At 39.5% G+C, this 17740-nt stretch overlaps 1 protein-coding gene across 5 annotated transcripts in view; it reads right to left on the reverse strand.

Moving 5' to 3' along the window:
- The window catches only part of LOC127859472 (integrator complex subunit 10-like), a 102831-nt gene that overhangs the window by 18311 nt on the left and 66780 nt on the right, over positions 1 to 17740 (reverse strand). For all 5 annotated transcript variants that reach the window (XM_052396867.1, XM_052396865.1, XM_052396864.1 and 2 more), the window contains exons 3-8: positions 16307 to 16374; positions 14714 to 14817; positions 13595 to 13734; positions 11569 to 11650; positions 6578 to 6736; positions 3072 to 3234 (exon numbers count right to left, since the gene is read on the reverse strand). In XM_052396867.1, the coding sequence (XP_052252827.1) occupies positions 3072 to 3234; positions 6578 to 6736; positions 11569 to 11650; positions 13595 to 13734; positions 14714 to 14817; positions 16307 to 16374 (716 nt within the window). The remainder of the gene's footprint in view (positions 1 to 3071; positions 3235 to 6577; positions 6737 to 11568; positions 11651 to 13594; positions 13735 to 14713; positions 14818 to 16306; positions 16375 to 17740) is intronic.

The following is a 17740-nucleotide window of genomic DNA, read 5'->3' on the forward strand; positions in this document are numbered from 1 at the left end:
AAGAGCTGTTACCTTTTCAAAAAAGCATCAAGAGGTGATTAAATCAGCCAAAACAGCTTATTTTATACAGTTCAGAAGAGATCACTGGCAGAGTAGTATATTTTCCCTCAGAATAGTCCATTAATCAATGATCAATATCTTCCCAAATTCCAGAGCAGAACTAAAAATAGATTACTGAACCAGGTTAAACAAGGGAGATAAATACTGCAAAATCATGTACATGTTGTCTTTCTTTCAGCTATCTCTTAGTTGATAGGCTTATCATAAGTGCTAATGGCTAAAACAGTTATGTAAATTATGAAAAGTCTGTGTTATGAAAAATTACATAATACAGTTAATGTTACATAATAATGACATAATAAAAACAAACTTTACTACACAGGAAACAAATGTTCTGACCAAATTTCATGAAGATTGGGCAAACTAGAGTGTTAACAAGATTTTATATATAGCCATATAAGGAAAAATGCCCCCATCCCTTGGCATTCATGTTTTTCAAGCAAAGGTTACCATTTTTGAACTCATCCAAGATATCATTGGGACAAATCTTCTGAGCAAGTTTCATGAAGATCTGAAAATAAATGTGGCCTCTAGAGTGTTAACAGGGTTTTACTATAGCCATATAAGGAAAAATGCCCCCACCCCTTGGCATTTATGTTTTTCAAGCAAAGGTTACCATTTTTGAAATCGTCCAAGATATTATTGGGATGAATCTTCTGACAAAGTTTCATAAAAATCAGGCAATAAATGTGGCCTCTAGAGTGTTAACAAGATTTTACTATAGCCATATATAGCCATATAAGGAAAAATGCCCAGTCCCTTGGCAGCCATGTTTTTCAAGCAAACGTTACCATTTTCAAACTCATCCAAGATATCATTGAGACCAATCTTCTAAGCAAGTTTCATGAAGGTCGGACAATAAATATGGCCTCTACAGTGTTAACAAGGTTTACTAAAGCCATATAAGGAAAAATGCCCCGCCCCCTGGCGGCCATGTTTTTCAACCAACCGGCATCATTTTCGAACTCGTCCAAGATATTATTGGGATGAATCTTCTGACCAAGTTTCATGAAGATCGGACAATAAATGTGGCCTCTAGAGTGTTAACAAGGTTTTACTAAAGCCATATAACGAAAATGCCCCGCCCCTTGGAAGCCATGTTTTTCAAGCAAACGTAACCATTTTCGAACTCATCCAAGATATTATTGAGACCAATCTTCTGACCAAATTTCATGAAGATTGGAAATAAATGTGGCCTCTAGAGTGTTAACAAGGCAAATGTTGACGCCGGACAACGCACAACGGACAAAAGGCGATCACAAAAGCTCACCATGAGCACGTTGTGCTCACGTGAGCTAAAAACAAAAGCACCGCATAACGGGTGTCAATGCTCGACTGCGGGTGCAATTTTGAATAAATTAAAGCCTGTCAGAATTTTTTTTTTTAGAGGTCACAGTGACCTTAACCTTTGACCTAGTGACCCAAAAATTGGTGTGGCGTGTACAACTCATCAAGGTGCATCTACATATGAAGTTTCTAAGTTGTAGGTGGAAGCACTTTGATTTAAGAGCCAATGTTCAAAAGGCTAACAAAATGTTAAGGTTTTAGCACGACGCGGACGGTGGACGACACGACACGACACCACACCACACGACAAGCTGGATATGACAATACCTCGGGTTTTCTCCGAAAACAGCCGAGCTAATAAAGTCATTCAATTTAATATTTGTACAATTGCTTAAATGTTGCGCAGTACGGTACGTTAACAAACACGTGAATTGTCAACCCGATGGTAACCCGTTGACATAATAGTGTGAAAATAAACAATGTTTCCCAACAATTGGGCATGTGGCACAGGAAGCTGTAGTCCATGCCATCAGAGAGAGCGTTCGGAAAACAGGGCGTCTTGTGACCAAGGCTCCTAACCGCATCAGCCACAAGCCAGTGGACAAAGTTATTTTCTTGCCCAAATGAACACTGTTGTTCAGTGCATGTTCTGCATATACATGTATGGTGGCTGATTTGTTTCAACTGTTAGATAGTGTTGCACTAGTTTAAGAATTATTTTAAACATTTTAATATTAAGTTAATTTTAGTTTATAAAAATAAAACAGAATAAACAAAGAAATACAACACTATTGTGTGTGACACGATGTGAAAATAATATAAGCGGTCCAACCAAAAATAATTTAATGACACGTGAAAATGAACATATGTAGTTCTTATAGCTTTCGATTTATATGCTTTTACGCAGGATAAATAAAATAAATTAAAGCTTTCATTTACAAAATTATTAAAATAAAATTTTATAATGCATTTTTATTAAGAAACTTTAACATTGTTACTACTAAAGGTTTTTTGGTTCACCGGTTAGTAACCGATTACGGCAAAAGGTTAAACGGGGGTAATGTTTTTTGCAACCTCTTGCATCCCTATTTTAAACTTTGACCATATAAGTGTTACCTTACCCTTTGAGGTTTACAGAGGGGTGTTTCAAGCAACACACTGTCTCCTTAATGGTAGGTTGTTTTTGGTACATTAATTCAAAATTGCATGATTAATGACAAATTTAAAATGCCGACAAGATGTGTGAAGTCTCAATGTAATACCTGTAGTAGGACTGCAGTGATATGGAGAAGTTGCATGTCTTCCTTAACAAGAGCAGTATGCAATATTTCCGTCAGATTTATTGTATTATTGGGGTGAAATTCTAATGTTGAATTTGTACAAAATAATAGGGACATACATTTTGTTGAAAGTATCCATTCTGAGGAATGATGGCATTGATCATTAGAGCCTTGTTCTGAGAAAACTGGGCTTAATCCATGTGCATAACGTGTCATCCCAGATTAGCCTGTGCAGTCTGCACAGGCTAATCAGGGATGACACTTTCCGCCTTAACTTGATTTTCGGCAAGGAGGAACTTCTTTGAAACTAAAAATACCATAAAAGCGGAAAGTGTCGTCCCTGATTAGCCTGTGCCGACTGCACAGGCTAATCTGGGACTACACTTTACGCACATGCATTAAGCCCTGTTTTCTCATAACACGACTCATTACATAGCACATTACCTGGACTTTTCAAAGAAGTCTGTCGCCATGTCCCAGCCCAGCTTCTGTCCCACGATGCAGAGCAGTCTGTAGAGACTGGCCCAGGGGTGCGGTATGCCACCCTCCCGCTCGGTCAGCCCAGCTATCTTAGCACGACGACTTGTCTTTGTGGGAGACAACAAATCTGCAACAGTAATCTGTTATGAAAGCATTGAATTTAACCTATTTTATTTTCAGCTAATCAATTTCAAACACAAGATTTCATCATTAAACAAGAATTCTGTGAAATCAATAACCTCTTGGAATATTGGATCATGGTTTTATGTTTTCCTGTTTGTTAGTCAATTTACATTCTGTCTAACAGTATTTTAATAGTATTCATCTTTCAGTCGTAATATTGCAGAATGAATATTTATAAACACATTTCTCAAAAGCAAGTGGAGTAACATTTTACTAGAATAAGTAACTAACAACGTCCACTGCCCTACTTAAACTATAAGTATATAATGGCAAAAGAAATAATTGTACAATCCCACAGTGACTAATTTCACATGATACCTTCATCTATTTGCCTGAATTTACCTGGTGACTTGGGCATGGCTGGTTCTGAAGCCTGCGGGAGTAGGTCACATTAACCTACCTGGTGACTTGGGCATGGCTGGTTCTAAAGCCTGCGGGGGTGTGGTCACATGAACCTATCTGGTGACTTGGGCGTGGCTGGTTCTGAAGCCTGAGGGGGTGTGGTCACATGAACCTACCTGGTGACTTGGGCGTGGCTGGTTCTGAAGCCTGAGGGGGTGTGGTCACATGAACCTACCTGGTGACTTGGGCGTGGCTGGTTCTGAAGCCTGAGGGGGTGTGGTCACATGAACCTACCTGGTGACTTGGGCGTGGCTGGTTCTGAAGCCTGAGGGGGTGTGGTCACATGAACCTACCTGGTGACTTTGGCATGGCTGGTTCTAAAGCCTGAGGGAGTGTGGTCACATGAACCTACCTGGTGACTTGGGTGTGACTGGTTCTGAAGCCAGAGGGGGTGTGGTCACATGAACCTACCTGGTGACTTGGGCATGGCTGGTTCTAAAGCCTGCTGGGGTGTGGTCACATGAACCTACCTGGTGACTTGGGCATGGCTGGTTCTGAAGCCTGCGGGGGTGTGGTCACATGAACCTACCTGGTGACTTGGGCATGGCTGGTTCTGAAGCCTGAGGGGGTGTGGTCACATAAACCTACCTGGTGATTTGGGCGTGGCTGGTTCTGAAGCCTGAGGGAGTGTGGTCACATGAACCTACCTGGTGACTTGGGCGTGGCTGGTTCTGAAGCCTGAGGGGTGTGGTCACATGAACCTACCTGGTGACTTGGGCGTGGCTGGTTCTGAAGCCTGCGGGGGTGTGGTCACATGAACCTACCTGGTGACTTGGGCATGGCTGGTTCTGAAGCCTGAGGGGGTGTGGTCACATGAACCTACCTGGTGACTTGGGAGTGGCTGGTTCTGAAGCCTGCGGGGGTGTGGTCACATGAACCTACCTGGTGACTTGGGAGTGGCTGGTTCTGAAGCCTGAGGGGGTGTGGTCACATGAACCTACCTGGTGACTTGGGCATGGCTGGTTCTGAAGCCTGAGGGAGTGTGGTCACATGAACCTACCTGGTGACTTGGGTGTGACTGGTTCTGAAGCCAGAGGGGGTGTGGTCACATGAACCTAACTGGTGACTTGGGCTTGACTGGTTCTGAAGCCTGAGGGGGTGTGGTCACATGAACCTACCTGGTGACTTGGGCATGGCTGGTTCTAAAGCCTGCGGGGGTGTGGTCACATGAACCTACCTGGTGACTTGGGCATGGCTGGTTCTGAAGCCTGCGGGGGTGTGGTCACATGAACCTACCTGGTGACTTGGGCATGGCTGGTTCTGAAGCCTGAGGGGGTGTGGTCACATAAACCTACCTGGTGATTTGGGCGTGGCTGGTTCTGAAGCCTGAGGGAGTGTGGTCACATGAACCTACCTGGTGACTTGGGCGTGGCTGGTTCTGAAGCCTGAGGGGTGTGGTCACATGAACCTACCTGGTGACTTGGGCATGGCTGGTTCTGAAGCCTGAGGGGGTGTGGTCACATGAACCTACCTGGTGACTTGGGAGTGGCTGGTTCTGAAGCCTGAGGGGTGTGGTCACATGAACCTACCTGGTGACTTGGGCGTGGCTGGTTCTGAAGCCTGCGGGGGTGTGGTCACATGAACCTACCTGGTGACTTGGGCATGGCTGGTTCTGAAGCCTGAGGGGGTGTGGTCACATGAACCTACCTGGTGACTTGGGAGTGGCTGGTTCTGAAGCCTGCGGGGGTGTGGTCACATGAACCTACCTGGTGACTTGGGAGTGGCTGGTTCTGAAGCCTGAGGGGGTGTGGTCACATGAACCTACCTGGTGACTTGGGCATGGCTGGTTCTGAAGCCTGAGGGGGTGTGGTCACATGAACCTACCTGGTGACTTGGGCATGGCTGGTTCTGAAGCCTGCGAGTGTGTGGTCACATGAACCTAACTGGTGATTTGGGCATGGCTGGTTCTGAAGCCTGCGGGGGTGTGGTCAAATGAACCTACCTGGTGACTTGGGCATGGCTGGTTCTGAAGCCTGAGGGGGTGTGGTCACATGAACCTACCTGGTGACTTGGGCGTGGCTGGTTCTGAAGCCTGAGGGGGTGTGGTCACATGAACCTACCTGGTGACTTGGGCGTGGCTGGTTCTGAAGCCTGAGGGGGTGTGGTCACATGAGCCTACCTGGTGACTTGGGCATGGCTGGTTCTGAAGCATGAGGGGGTTTGGTCACATGAACCTACCTGGTGACTTGGGCTTGGCTGGTTCTGAAGCATGAGGGGGTTTGGTCACATGAACCTACCTGGTGACTTGGGAGTGGCTGGTTCTGAAGCCTGAGGGGGTGTGGTCACAGGAGCCTACCTGGTGACTTGGGCATGGCTGGTTCTGAAGCATGAGGGGGTTTGGTCACATGAACCTACCTGGTGACTTGGGCGTGGCTGGTTCTGAAGCATGAGGGGGTGTGGTCACATGAGCCTACCTGGTGACTTGGGAGTGGCTGGTTCTGAAGCCTAAGGGGGTGTGGTCACATGAACCTACCTGGTGACTTGGGCATGGCTGGTTCTGAAGCCTGAGGGGGTGTGGTCACATGAGCCTACCTGGTGACTTGGGCATGGCTGGTTCTAAAGCCTGAGGCGGTGTGGTCACAGGAGCGTACCTGGTGACTTGGGCATGGCTGGTTCTGAAGCCTGAGGGGGGGTGGTCACATGAACCTACCTGGTGACTTGGGTGAGGCTGGTTCTGAAGCCTTAGGGGTGCGGTCAAATGAACCTACCTGATGACTTGGGTGTGACTGGTTCTGAAGCCTGCGGGGGTGTGGTCACAGGAGCCTACCTGGTGACTTGGGCGTGGCTGGTTCTGAAGCCTGAGGGGGTGTGGTCACATGAACCTACCTGGTGACTTGGGCGTGGCTGGTTCTGAAGCCTGAGGGGGTGTGGTCACATGAACCTACCTGGTGACTTGGGCGTGGCTGGTTCTGAAGCCTGAGGGGGTGTGGTCACAAGGCTGATGTAGAACTCCACACTCTTCTGTAGCCACAAATACAGGCTTGCGGCCTTCACCTTGAGGCCACTGTTCTTCTGCTGCAGAATCAGGGGCAGCAGATCACACACTGAAAACATGCCACAAAATTGTCCCTTTTAAAGTTCTTCATGTAAAATAAATCTAACCAGTATTAAGATTTCATGTGAATTTTTTAAGAGAACATAATATAACAACAAACAAGAGGGCCAAAGGCCCTTGTGCGCTCAACTGAGACCCAAAGAAAATTTATTGATCTGATTTGCTTTTGTGGTTTTTGTGTAATAAATTTGACTTTGGCACAAGCTTTTCACTTTTTACAGAGATTTTATATGGGCAGTGTTATTATTTGAACAAATGTCTTGTACCTCACCTCATGTCATACCAAAAAAAACTGCATCATCTCATGGCAGCAAGGTATTTGATTGCAAAATATTTAAACTTTCTCTCACCCCCCCCCCCCAAAAAAAAAATAAATATTCTAAGCAAGTTGCATGTTGATGGTGTACAAATGTCATCTGCCTCAACCTCTTACCACAGGTGGTTAGCATGTGGCTATGATATTAATTAGTGAAAACATCATTTTGAATGAAAAATAATCAAATTATAACGAAAAATCAACTTCTCTGAAAACCCCCATATTTTCACTATTCAACTCAAAATCACCCGAAAACAGGGTGCATCACTTTGAACAGCCATCATTAATTGTGCATCACTTTGAACAGCCATCATTAATTGTGCATCACTTTGAACAGCCATCATTAATTGTGCATCACTTTGAACAGCCATCATTAATTGTGCATCACTTTGAACAGCCATCATTAATTGTGCATCACTTTGAACAGCCATCATTAATTGTGCATCACTTTGAACAGCCATCATCAATTGTGCATCACTTTGAACAGCCATCATCAATTGTGCATCACTTTGAACAGCCATCATTAATTGTGCATCACTTTGAACAGCCATCATTAATTGTGCATCACTTTGAACAGCCATCATTAATTGTGCATCACTTTGAACAGCCATCATTAATTGTGCATCACTTTGAACAGCCATCATTAATTGTGCATCACTTTGAACAGCCATCATTAATTGTGCATCACTTTGAACAGCCATCATTAATTGTGCATCACTTTGAACAGCCATCATTAATTGTGCATCACTTTGAACAGCCATCATTAATTGTGCATCACTTTGAACAGCCATCATTAATTGTGCATCACTTTGAACAGCCATCATTAATTGTGCATCACTTTGAACAGCCATCATTAATTGTGCATCACTTTGAACAGCCATCATCAATTGTGCATCACTTTGAACAGCCATCATTAATTGTGCATCACTTTGAACAGCCATCATTAATTGTGCATCACTTTGAACAGCCTTCATTAATTGTGCATCGCTTTGAACAGCCATCATTAATTGTGCATCACTTTGAACAGCCTTCATTAATTGTGCATCGCTTTGAACAGCCATCATCAATTGTGCATCACTTTGAACAGCCATCATCAATTGTGCATCACTTTGAACAGCCATCATTAATTGTGCATCACTTTGAACAGCCATCATTAATTGTGCATCACTTTGAACAGCCATCATTAATTGTGCACACTTTGAACAGCCATCATTAATTGTGCATCACTTTGAACAGCCATCATTAATTGTGCATCACTTTGAACAGCCATCATTAATTGTGCATCACTTTGAACAGCCATCATTAATTGTGCATCACTTTGAACAGCCATTATCAATTGTGCAGCGATTTCCATCAACTTGGTCTTATTCAACGCAGAAATGAATTTCCTTTCTGGATATGTACATATCTTGTAATATTTTTACAAAAACTGGGTCAAATTTTAAGATGTAATGCGATACACAACTCGAATGACCTTCTCTTCAACGATCAGACCCGATTAATAAATGAAATCTTCAGGAGAAAAGACACACCTTCGCATTGGACCGATTAAATCACTTGTGTGTTTAAAATGTCTGCCAGTTGAAAGGTATGTAAACAAAGGTTTCAAACGGCGCTGGACAGTTAGCTTTGATGCATACTGTACAGCAAGAACGGTAAGAATGTTTTCCATATGTTTTATTGAATTGTGGTATCGAGGTCCGTGAACTTTGCAGGGAAAATGCCCTTTACTCCATGAAGCTTTCAGTCTTAGATCGGGTCTTTTATAAAAATATTGCAAGATATGTACATTTATAGAAAGGAAATCATTTCTGGGTTGAATAAGACCCAGTTTGTGAACATGGCTGCACAATTGATGAAGTAATGGCGGTCCTAAGCGATGCACCCTGTTTTCGTATCATTTCGAGTTGAATAACTTGTTATATACGGTAGAAACCCGATGGCTCGAACTCGCTTGGCTCGATTTTCTATTTGGCTCGAAATCTCATCAAAGCACCGATTTTTTAATGCTATATATTCATATAAAATTTGTCTTATGGCTCAAATTAGCGAGGCTAAAATTATTATCAAATGGCATGAACGGTTTTGACTGTCCCAGCGACAACTCTCACACGTTCTTTTGTTCAGATGGCTCGAACTCGCTTTGGGTCGCATAAACTGTTAATCGATTACAACCACTTCATTAAAGGCACTCAATAATTGATTTAACACCAGTTGCAAACATGTCATGGACTGAATCGTTAATTGATTTAAGTAAAAGATGACATTGTGTATTAATGTAATCAGAAATTATCTCGAGGAGTTCCAAAACTCACAGCATGTTCAATGTCAACTGGATGTAATAGAAAACTATGTTTCTCCACGACAGTTAAGAAACGCAACACAGACTGACATAATGTCATTCTTCAAAAAAATAAATAAATAAATGTACAAATGTAGTACTGCCTCATATGTCATTGATGTGTTATAGTGCTGATGCAAGTTTTGTTCCTTAGCGGTCAGTATTACCAGAAAATGAGCTACGTTAAAGCGTGCTGATATAATTAACTATATGATATTTGTTTGATTGTATTTGTTACTGTTTTAAATTATTGGTAAATAAAAGTAATAAGTATATATTTGGTTCTAACTTATTCAAAAGCAGAAACTAGTATGAATTATTACGGAGTTTAAGCAATATGTGTACGCTTCAACTGGAGGTTAAAATGTACTGCCAACTTGTTTGTAAACAAAAGTTTATTAGAGATTGGATGGCTAGAATTCTGGATGGGTTTCCTTCGGGTTTCGACTGTATACATTTGATAGTGATTTTTTTCCAGAGCAGTTGATTTTTTCGTTATAATTTGATTATTTTTCATTCAAAATGATGTTTTCACAAATTAATATCAGAGTCACATGCTAACAACCTGTGCCTCTGGCTGTTATCTTTTTAACAGAACAAAATATCAACAGAACAAAATAATATATGTTGCAAGATTCATTATGATTCCAAAAACAAATATGTCTTTCAAAGTGTTCTAAAGATATTTCAGATTAATATGCAAAAAATGTGTTTCCCGGGGATTTTCTGAAAATCGCAAGAACATGAAATTGAACTTCTGTAAACAATTACCCTAGGTTTGGATGGAACTATTTGTCTTGATTGCTTATTTAATTAATCTTTGCCTGTTAGGTTTTCAATTGCAATTAAACATGTATTGTAAAACTTGTCCAAGCTGTCAATGGTTAAAAAGATTGATGGCATATACATGAAACACAAGCTTTTTTTCACACCTGTATTGCACCAAACAATAGAAAATGACACTTGAACTGTTTCAATAAGAAGAAGGCTTTTGATGCAATCTAATTTAAATAAATTGGTTAACACTTAGCAGTTTGTTTTTAGTCAATTCCCCCATAATGGTTAGTCTCTAATCAATTAAAGTTGAGCCATTATACAATCAGCACATCGGACATCACCATAGTTGAATGTCAAGAAAAGGCTCTAGACCGAAATGGAAGATTAGAGAAAAAACGAGAGCCAAGACCTGCCCGCGTTATATTGGATTCAGTGTTATAACGGAGCGCCTTATATTGGAGTTACAGTGTATACTGATTTAGCTTTAACCCTATATGACTGAATATAGAACTCAGCCAAGATATAATATAGACAACATTTTATGTAAATTGTTTTCATCACTTTTCAAGAAGATACACAGCATAAATGTAAGCCATGCAAGTTGACTCACACATAAAAAATCAGGGAAATATCTGAAAGTGTTGCTGGAATGAAATGCTGGACCGACGGACAGACAAACGGACTGATATATACCAACCTACCAGGAGCATAAAAACTGCCCAACCCACTGGCAGTCATGTTTATTGACAAACTAGAACCCTTTTTGAATTCAGGGAAGCTATCATTAGAACAACATTTCTGACAAAGTTTCATGAAGATTGGACTAAAAATGTGACTTCTTGAGTGTCAAGGTTTCACTATAGCCATGTATGGAAAACTTTCTCACCCTATGGAGACCATGTCTATCAACGGACTACAACAATTTCCTTGCTCACATGAGACATCATTAGCACAAATGTTCTGAGCAATTTTTATGAAGATCCTATCATAAATGTGAGTTCTAGAGTGTGAACAAGCTTTTATAATTTGACCTTGTGACCCAGTTTTGAACTCAACATAGATATAATTGGGACAAATGTTTTGACCAAGTTTCATGAAGTTTGAAATATCAATATGGACTTTGATGTTAATACTGTAAATGTTGATGATGCACAACGCACCATTCATGGAAAACGCTGGACAAGAGGCAATCATAGAAGCTCACAATTAGCATGTTGTGCTCAGGTGAGCTAAAATATAACAAAAATAGAAAAGCTAGTAAAATGTTCTAATTCCTGATTGATGGATTTTTTCCCCATGAAGTTAAAATGTTCTTTTGGAATGAATTGAAAAAAATCATTTAAAGGATGAACTCGAAGACATTTAATATCGGATGCATTTCACACACCTAAAAGTTTCCTGTAACAGTTGACGGGTGACTGAAACTGGGCAAAACTTTCTGCCGCCATCAGCATGTCTACCAGCTTCAGCTGAAATCATCAAACATTATGTAGCCAAGTACTGCATAACATCAAACATCATGTAACCAAGTACTGCATAACATCAAACTTTATGTAGCCAAGTACTGCATAACATCAAACATTATGTAACCAAGTACAGTCCACTCTCGTTATCTCGACATCGGATATCTCGATATCCTCGATATGTCGAAGTAAGCTCAATGTCCCAACTTTTTTCCTTCTTTATCTATATAAATAAACATCGCATATCTCGATTTTCGTTATGTCGAATAATTCGATATCTCGATATAAAATTTTGTCCCAAGTCCCGATTTTACATGTATTTACTGTGGTTTATCTCGAAGTGCAAATAACTGTTCCAGTGTCGGCAAAAGGTGAGATTTTTTTTCTTTGATACTTCACCGTCCCGCTTCGCCGGGCTGCTCCCGATACTGTGCGGTAGGAAATTAATCCGTCGCAAATTCGTCTTGATTGGACGTCAATTGCATCATAACTTTAAATAGCTACATTAACGGATGTTTACTCGGCAGTTTAGAAAAATTATAACCGCATGTGTTCATGCAATTCTGTAATACTTAAAACGTCATTTTAAGCATTTAAATAGCAAAATTAATCGTGCCTCGTAAAAACGCGTATATATCAGGTAAAGATTATTATGCCACACGGTGACGGCTTTAGTTAGACCACTTAGAATGTATTTAGATGTTAAAAACAGGGTAAATTTTCGTCTTATTTTCTCTTTGAAAACACCTAATCGGATATCTCGAACTCTCGTTATCTCGATATTTTTTCTTGTTCCCGCCGACTTCGAGATAACGAGAGTGGACTGTACTGCATTACAGCAAACATTATGAGCCAAGTACTGCATAACATCAAACATGTAGCCAAGTACTGCATAACATCAAACATTATTTAGACAAGTACTGCATAACATCAAACATTATGTAGCCAAGTACTGCATTAAATCGAACATTATATAGCCAAGTACTGCATAACATCAAACATAATGTTGCCAATTTACTTAACAACTCATTCAACCCATGTTCCTTGATATTTTACCACATGTTCTTTAATATTCCACCCAATGTTCCTTGATATCTAAACCAATCTTCTTTGATGATTCATTCTATGTCCCTTATACTTTACCCCATGTTTATCACTTATTCCATGTTCCTTGATAAGTCACCCAATTGTCATTGTTATATCAACCCATGTTCCTTGATATCTCACCCCATGTTCCTTGATAACTCACCCCATGTTCCTTGATATCTCACCCAATTGCCATTGTTATCTCACCCCATGTTCCTTAATATCTCACCCCATGCTCCTTAATATCTCACCCCATGTTCCTTGATATCTCACCCCATGTTCCTTGATATCTCACAAAATTGTCATTGTTACCTCACCCAATGTTCCTTGATATATCAACCAATGTCCCTGATTTACCACCCATGTTCCTTGATATATGAACCCATGTTCCTTGATAACTCACCCAATGTTCCTTGATAACTCACCCCATGTTCCTTGATTTCTTACCCCATGTTCCTTGATATCTCACCATATGTTCCTTGATATCACACCCTATGTTACTTTGTATCTCACCCCATGTTCCTTAATATCTCATCCCATGTTTCTTGATATCACACACCATGTTTTATGATAACTCTGCCCATGTTCCTTGATATCACACCCCATGTTCCTTGATATTTCACCCATGTTCTATGATAACACACCCCATGTTCCTTGAAAACTCACCCCATGTTAATTGATATCACACCCCATGGTCCTTCATTGCTCACCCTCATGTCCTTGATATCACACCCCATGTTCCTTGATATCACACCCCATGTTCCTTGATATCACACCCCATGTTCCTTGATATCATACCCCATGTTCCTTGATAGCTCACCCAATTTTCCTATGCATCTCACCCTATGGTCCTTGCTAACTCACCCCATGTTCCTTGATGAGCTTAGGAAACTTGCGAAGGACAAGCAGAAGTAGCCTGCACTGCTCCAGTCTGTCCTTGATCTTCTCTGCCACACTGAGCAGCATCTGACACTGGACCTGGTCCGGAATGGCCGCCAGGATCTCTGCACATACACAGTATAGTTGCTCTTACCAATCATGGGTTGGTATATATGAGTGAAGCTAAGTGTGTACTCATTTGAGCCTTGTTCTGAGAAAACTGGGCTTAACGCATATGCATAAAGTGTCATCCCAGATTGCACAGGCTAATCAGGGACGACACTTTCCGCCTAAACTTGATTTTCAGTAAAGGAGGAACTTCCTTCAAAATACCAAAAATGCGAAAAGTATCATCCCTGATTAGCCTGTGCAGACTGCACAGGCTAATCTGGGACGACACTTTAAGCACATGCATTAAGCCAAGTTTTCTCAGAACTCGGCTCATATGAGTGAAGCTAAGTGTGTACTAATATTAATATAAGCTGCTGTATTCTGTACACACTTAGGCAAGTGATTATCAGAATATATAATTGTTATAGTTAAAGGGTCCATAATTCAACTGTGAAATAAATATTTAGAAAAGAATATTTTATAGCCTGTGACTTTTGGATTGGGAAAGTAGTTTTTCTTACCATGAAATTAGGAAAAAAACACATTATATCTTTTTATACATAACATAAGTCCAATAGTTTTTAAGTGCATGTTTTTTCATATTTTTTTTTTAAATTTATATTCTGAAATGCGGCTTAAATTTCCTCTTTTAATCAAGTAAATGTTAAGTTTATCTTGCTTAATATGCATGTTTAAAAACATTTCCTTATTATGTCAACTCATGTTTTAAAATTTAATATCATATGAGACACAAATTAAAAAGACACGCATTTAAACCTAGATCTTTTGTTATATGCATTTATTTCTACCTCATGTTTTTTGCTACAAACCACTTTAATAAAATAACCTTTCATAAAATAACTAAAGTAAGTGAAATAGAATGTACATGGTTTGCAGTTTAACTTCAGACTGATGACTGACTGCTCAGGGTTTTGTCATGATATTTTCCTGATCTTTTTTATAAATTATTGTAAGAAAACACACGATGCAGACCTGTAAGGAATGAGTTGTCATGATCTCCTGCCTCTTTCTGAAGGGCCTCCAGAATGCTATGCACCTCTGCCCACAGCCGCTGATTATCAGGAAACATGCTGTGCCTACCAACACACATTTAAGTGAGATCAGTTTCAAACAAATATCTCAATAGAACATGCAACCTGATATTAGGTTGTAGAAGGTTCACCTGAAATATGAATATTTAAAAAAAGTAAACAATTTACATATCCAATTTTTATGTTTGTTTGGTAGATTAAATACTGTCAGAAAAATCATTGTATGTAAAAAAAATCAAATTTAAAATTCTGTTACCATTGAAACCATATTATAAAATGGTATCAGAGGACATAAAATGTTTGTATGTGTCGAATTAAATATAAAATACACTCATGTAAAAAAAGTAGAAAAATATTGCTATATATTTATCATCAACTAGGGTAGTTGTATGTTAATTTTGTTTAAGCATACTGTAAAATATGAGTCATTTAGCACTTAACAGTGGTATTACATTAAGGTCAATATCTCGAAAACTAACAATATTAGAAACCTATTTTTTTTGCATTTCATTTCTAAAACAAAGCAAAAACAAGACTATTGTCAAGCAATATGGTCCTCTACCGGTGTAACTCCGCCATTTTCAGCAATATTTCTAGTCTATTTGTTGCCATTATAGCAACCAGAATGTCTGACGTAGGAACAAAATGACTTGACGTGCATAATCTCCATATTGCCATCTATCCATGTTTCAAGTTTCATGAAAAAATACGAAGAACTTTAAAAGTTATCACAGGATCCATCATTTTCAGCAATATTTCTAGTTAATTTGTTGCCATAGACACCATAATTCTTGACATAGGAACAAAATGAAATGACGTGCATAATCTCCATATTGCCATCTGTCCATGTTTCAAGTTTCAGGAAAAAATATGAAGAACTTTTAAAGTTATAGCAGGATCCAGAAAAGTGTGACAGACTCACGGACACACAGAGCGCAATCCATAAGTCCCCTCCGGTTTCACCGGTAGGGGACAAAACAATAAATAAGAACCTGAAAATTTTATTATTTTTTGAGCCATGATACCCATTTTCTCAGACACTGCCACATTTTACCTATATGTTATAGACCCGTATATCGTATTTTAAAAAGCCAATAAACATACAGATGGAAGATAGACATCTGTTTTCTATTAAAATGAACATGTATATGGTGCACTTGAAAAATAATTTGTGAATACAGCTTGGAGGTTTAGTACATCTTTAAATCAAGAATCATAAAGATTGGACAAAAAATATGTGCCTTCTAGAATGTTCACAAGCTTTTTTTTCGTTAATTTGACCCAGTTACCTAATGTTTGACCCCAAGAGACCCATGGACTCTCATGGGATATGTTGGGAACTGACCAGATTTCATGAAGATTGGGCAACAAATAGCCAGTCCAGTGATCACAAGGTTAATATTGACCATGGATGATGCATGTCAAATGACAGACACATGATGAGCACAAAAGCTCGACATGAGCTAACAACAAACTATCTATTAATTATTTAATCATCACATACATTAATAGTAAGTCCTATTAATTGACTCACAGTCCCTCTAGAAGTTTGGCAGCTTCCTTCGAGTTTTTGCTTTGCTTTTCCAGGTTATATGCTTCAAACTTAAAATAAATACACTGTTTTAATACCTTTATCTAAAACTTAAAGCGGGTATATACGATTTTTTATATGTGTTTAATTGTAATATATTGATAAAATATGTTACAATAACACAAAATAGGCAAGAAAAATTATACATTCAAGCCGAATTTAATAAAATGCAGCAAAGACAAATTAGCGCCCCGAGCCGATAGTGACGTACATATTTTCCTACAATAACCGAAGCATTCGTCTTTGTATTATAAACCGTTAAACTATGAGGGGTGTTCCAGAGGTTCGTGGATTTTCAATATAACTTATTAGTTTGCTGGTAAAAGTCAATGAAATTTACATATTATACAAACCAATTATCACGGACTTTATATATAAGCTAAAAATGCATGAATTCCATAAAGCGCGTTTGAAACGCGTTGCCATAGAGACCTCAGTAATGACATGCGGCGCACGCGTGTATTTTATTATAAGTATGAGCGTTACGCGAATTTAAATTTGGTTTAAATGTCGTTGATAAACAGAATATACGGCAAATTTCACGTTACCGCGCCTAAGTCCTCCTTACAGCCCGGATTTGGCCCCTATGGACTTCCGCGTCTTCCCGGAAGTTAAATCACAGTTGCGCGGTATTCGCTTTGCAAGTAAACAGGAACTTTCAGTTGCAGCAAAGCGAATCGTGTCGTCTTTTGACGCTGAATGGTATAGAGACACTTTTGACAAGTGGATTTCCCGACACATAAAGTGCATTCGCGTTGGAGGTGATTATGTGGAAAAGATTTGACAGTTGTTAACTTCATAACGTCATTGACGTTGAACAGAAACGTTACGTGCGTCGGTGTGCGCATTGTGCACATGTTTAAATCTCTGATATATATTTATTGTTTTATGTATTTCCATGATATTTGGAGAGCAGATTTGGAAAGGACGAAATATTCTTAACATGCTATTTGTTTGTCCATTTATGTTACCAAATGAAAGTTATAGCGAAAATCCACGAACTTCTGGAACACCCCTCGTAAGTTTAAATGCACATCGTACATGTATGGTATACATGCTGGCGAATTCGGCTTTACAGCCGTTTTCAATTTCAGAATTAAATATCTGGCTTATTTCGCATTTTTCGACACATGTTCTTCTTAACTTTTATTTAAATTTATATTGAAATATAAAAAACAGTTTATATAAATTCATAAATATTTGACAAAATCGTATATACCCGCTTTAAAATACAATATGTTGCTCTACTCATTAGTGACTAAAAATTTCCCAGACACACTGTGTCATCATATGTCCCAGTATTTTATAGAATATTTAAGTTTATAATGGGGCATGATTTTTTTTAAATAAAATTTTCAAAGAAGGAAAATACAAGAT

This window comes from Dreissena polymorpha, chromosome 15, assembly GCF_020536995.1.
Source record: "Dreissena polymorpha isolate Duluth1 chromosome 15, UMN_Dpol_1.0, whole genome shotgun sequence".
Classification (NCBI taxonomy): Eukaryota; Metazoa; Mollusca; class Bivalvia; order Myida; family Dreissenidae; genus Dreissena; species Dreissena polymorpha.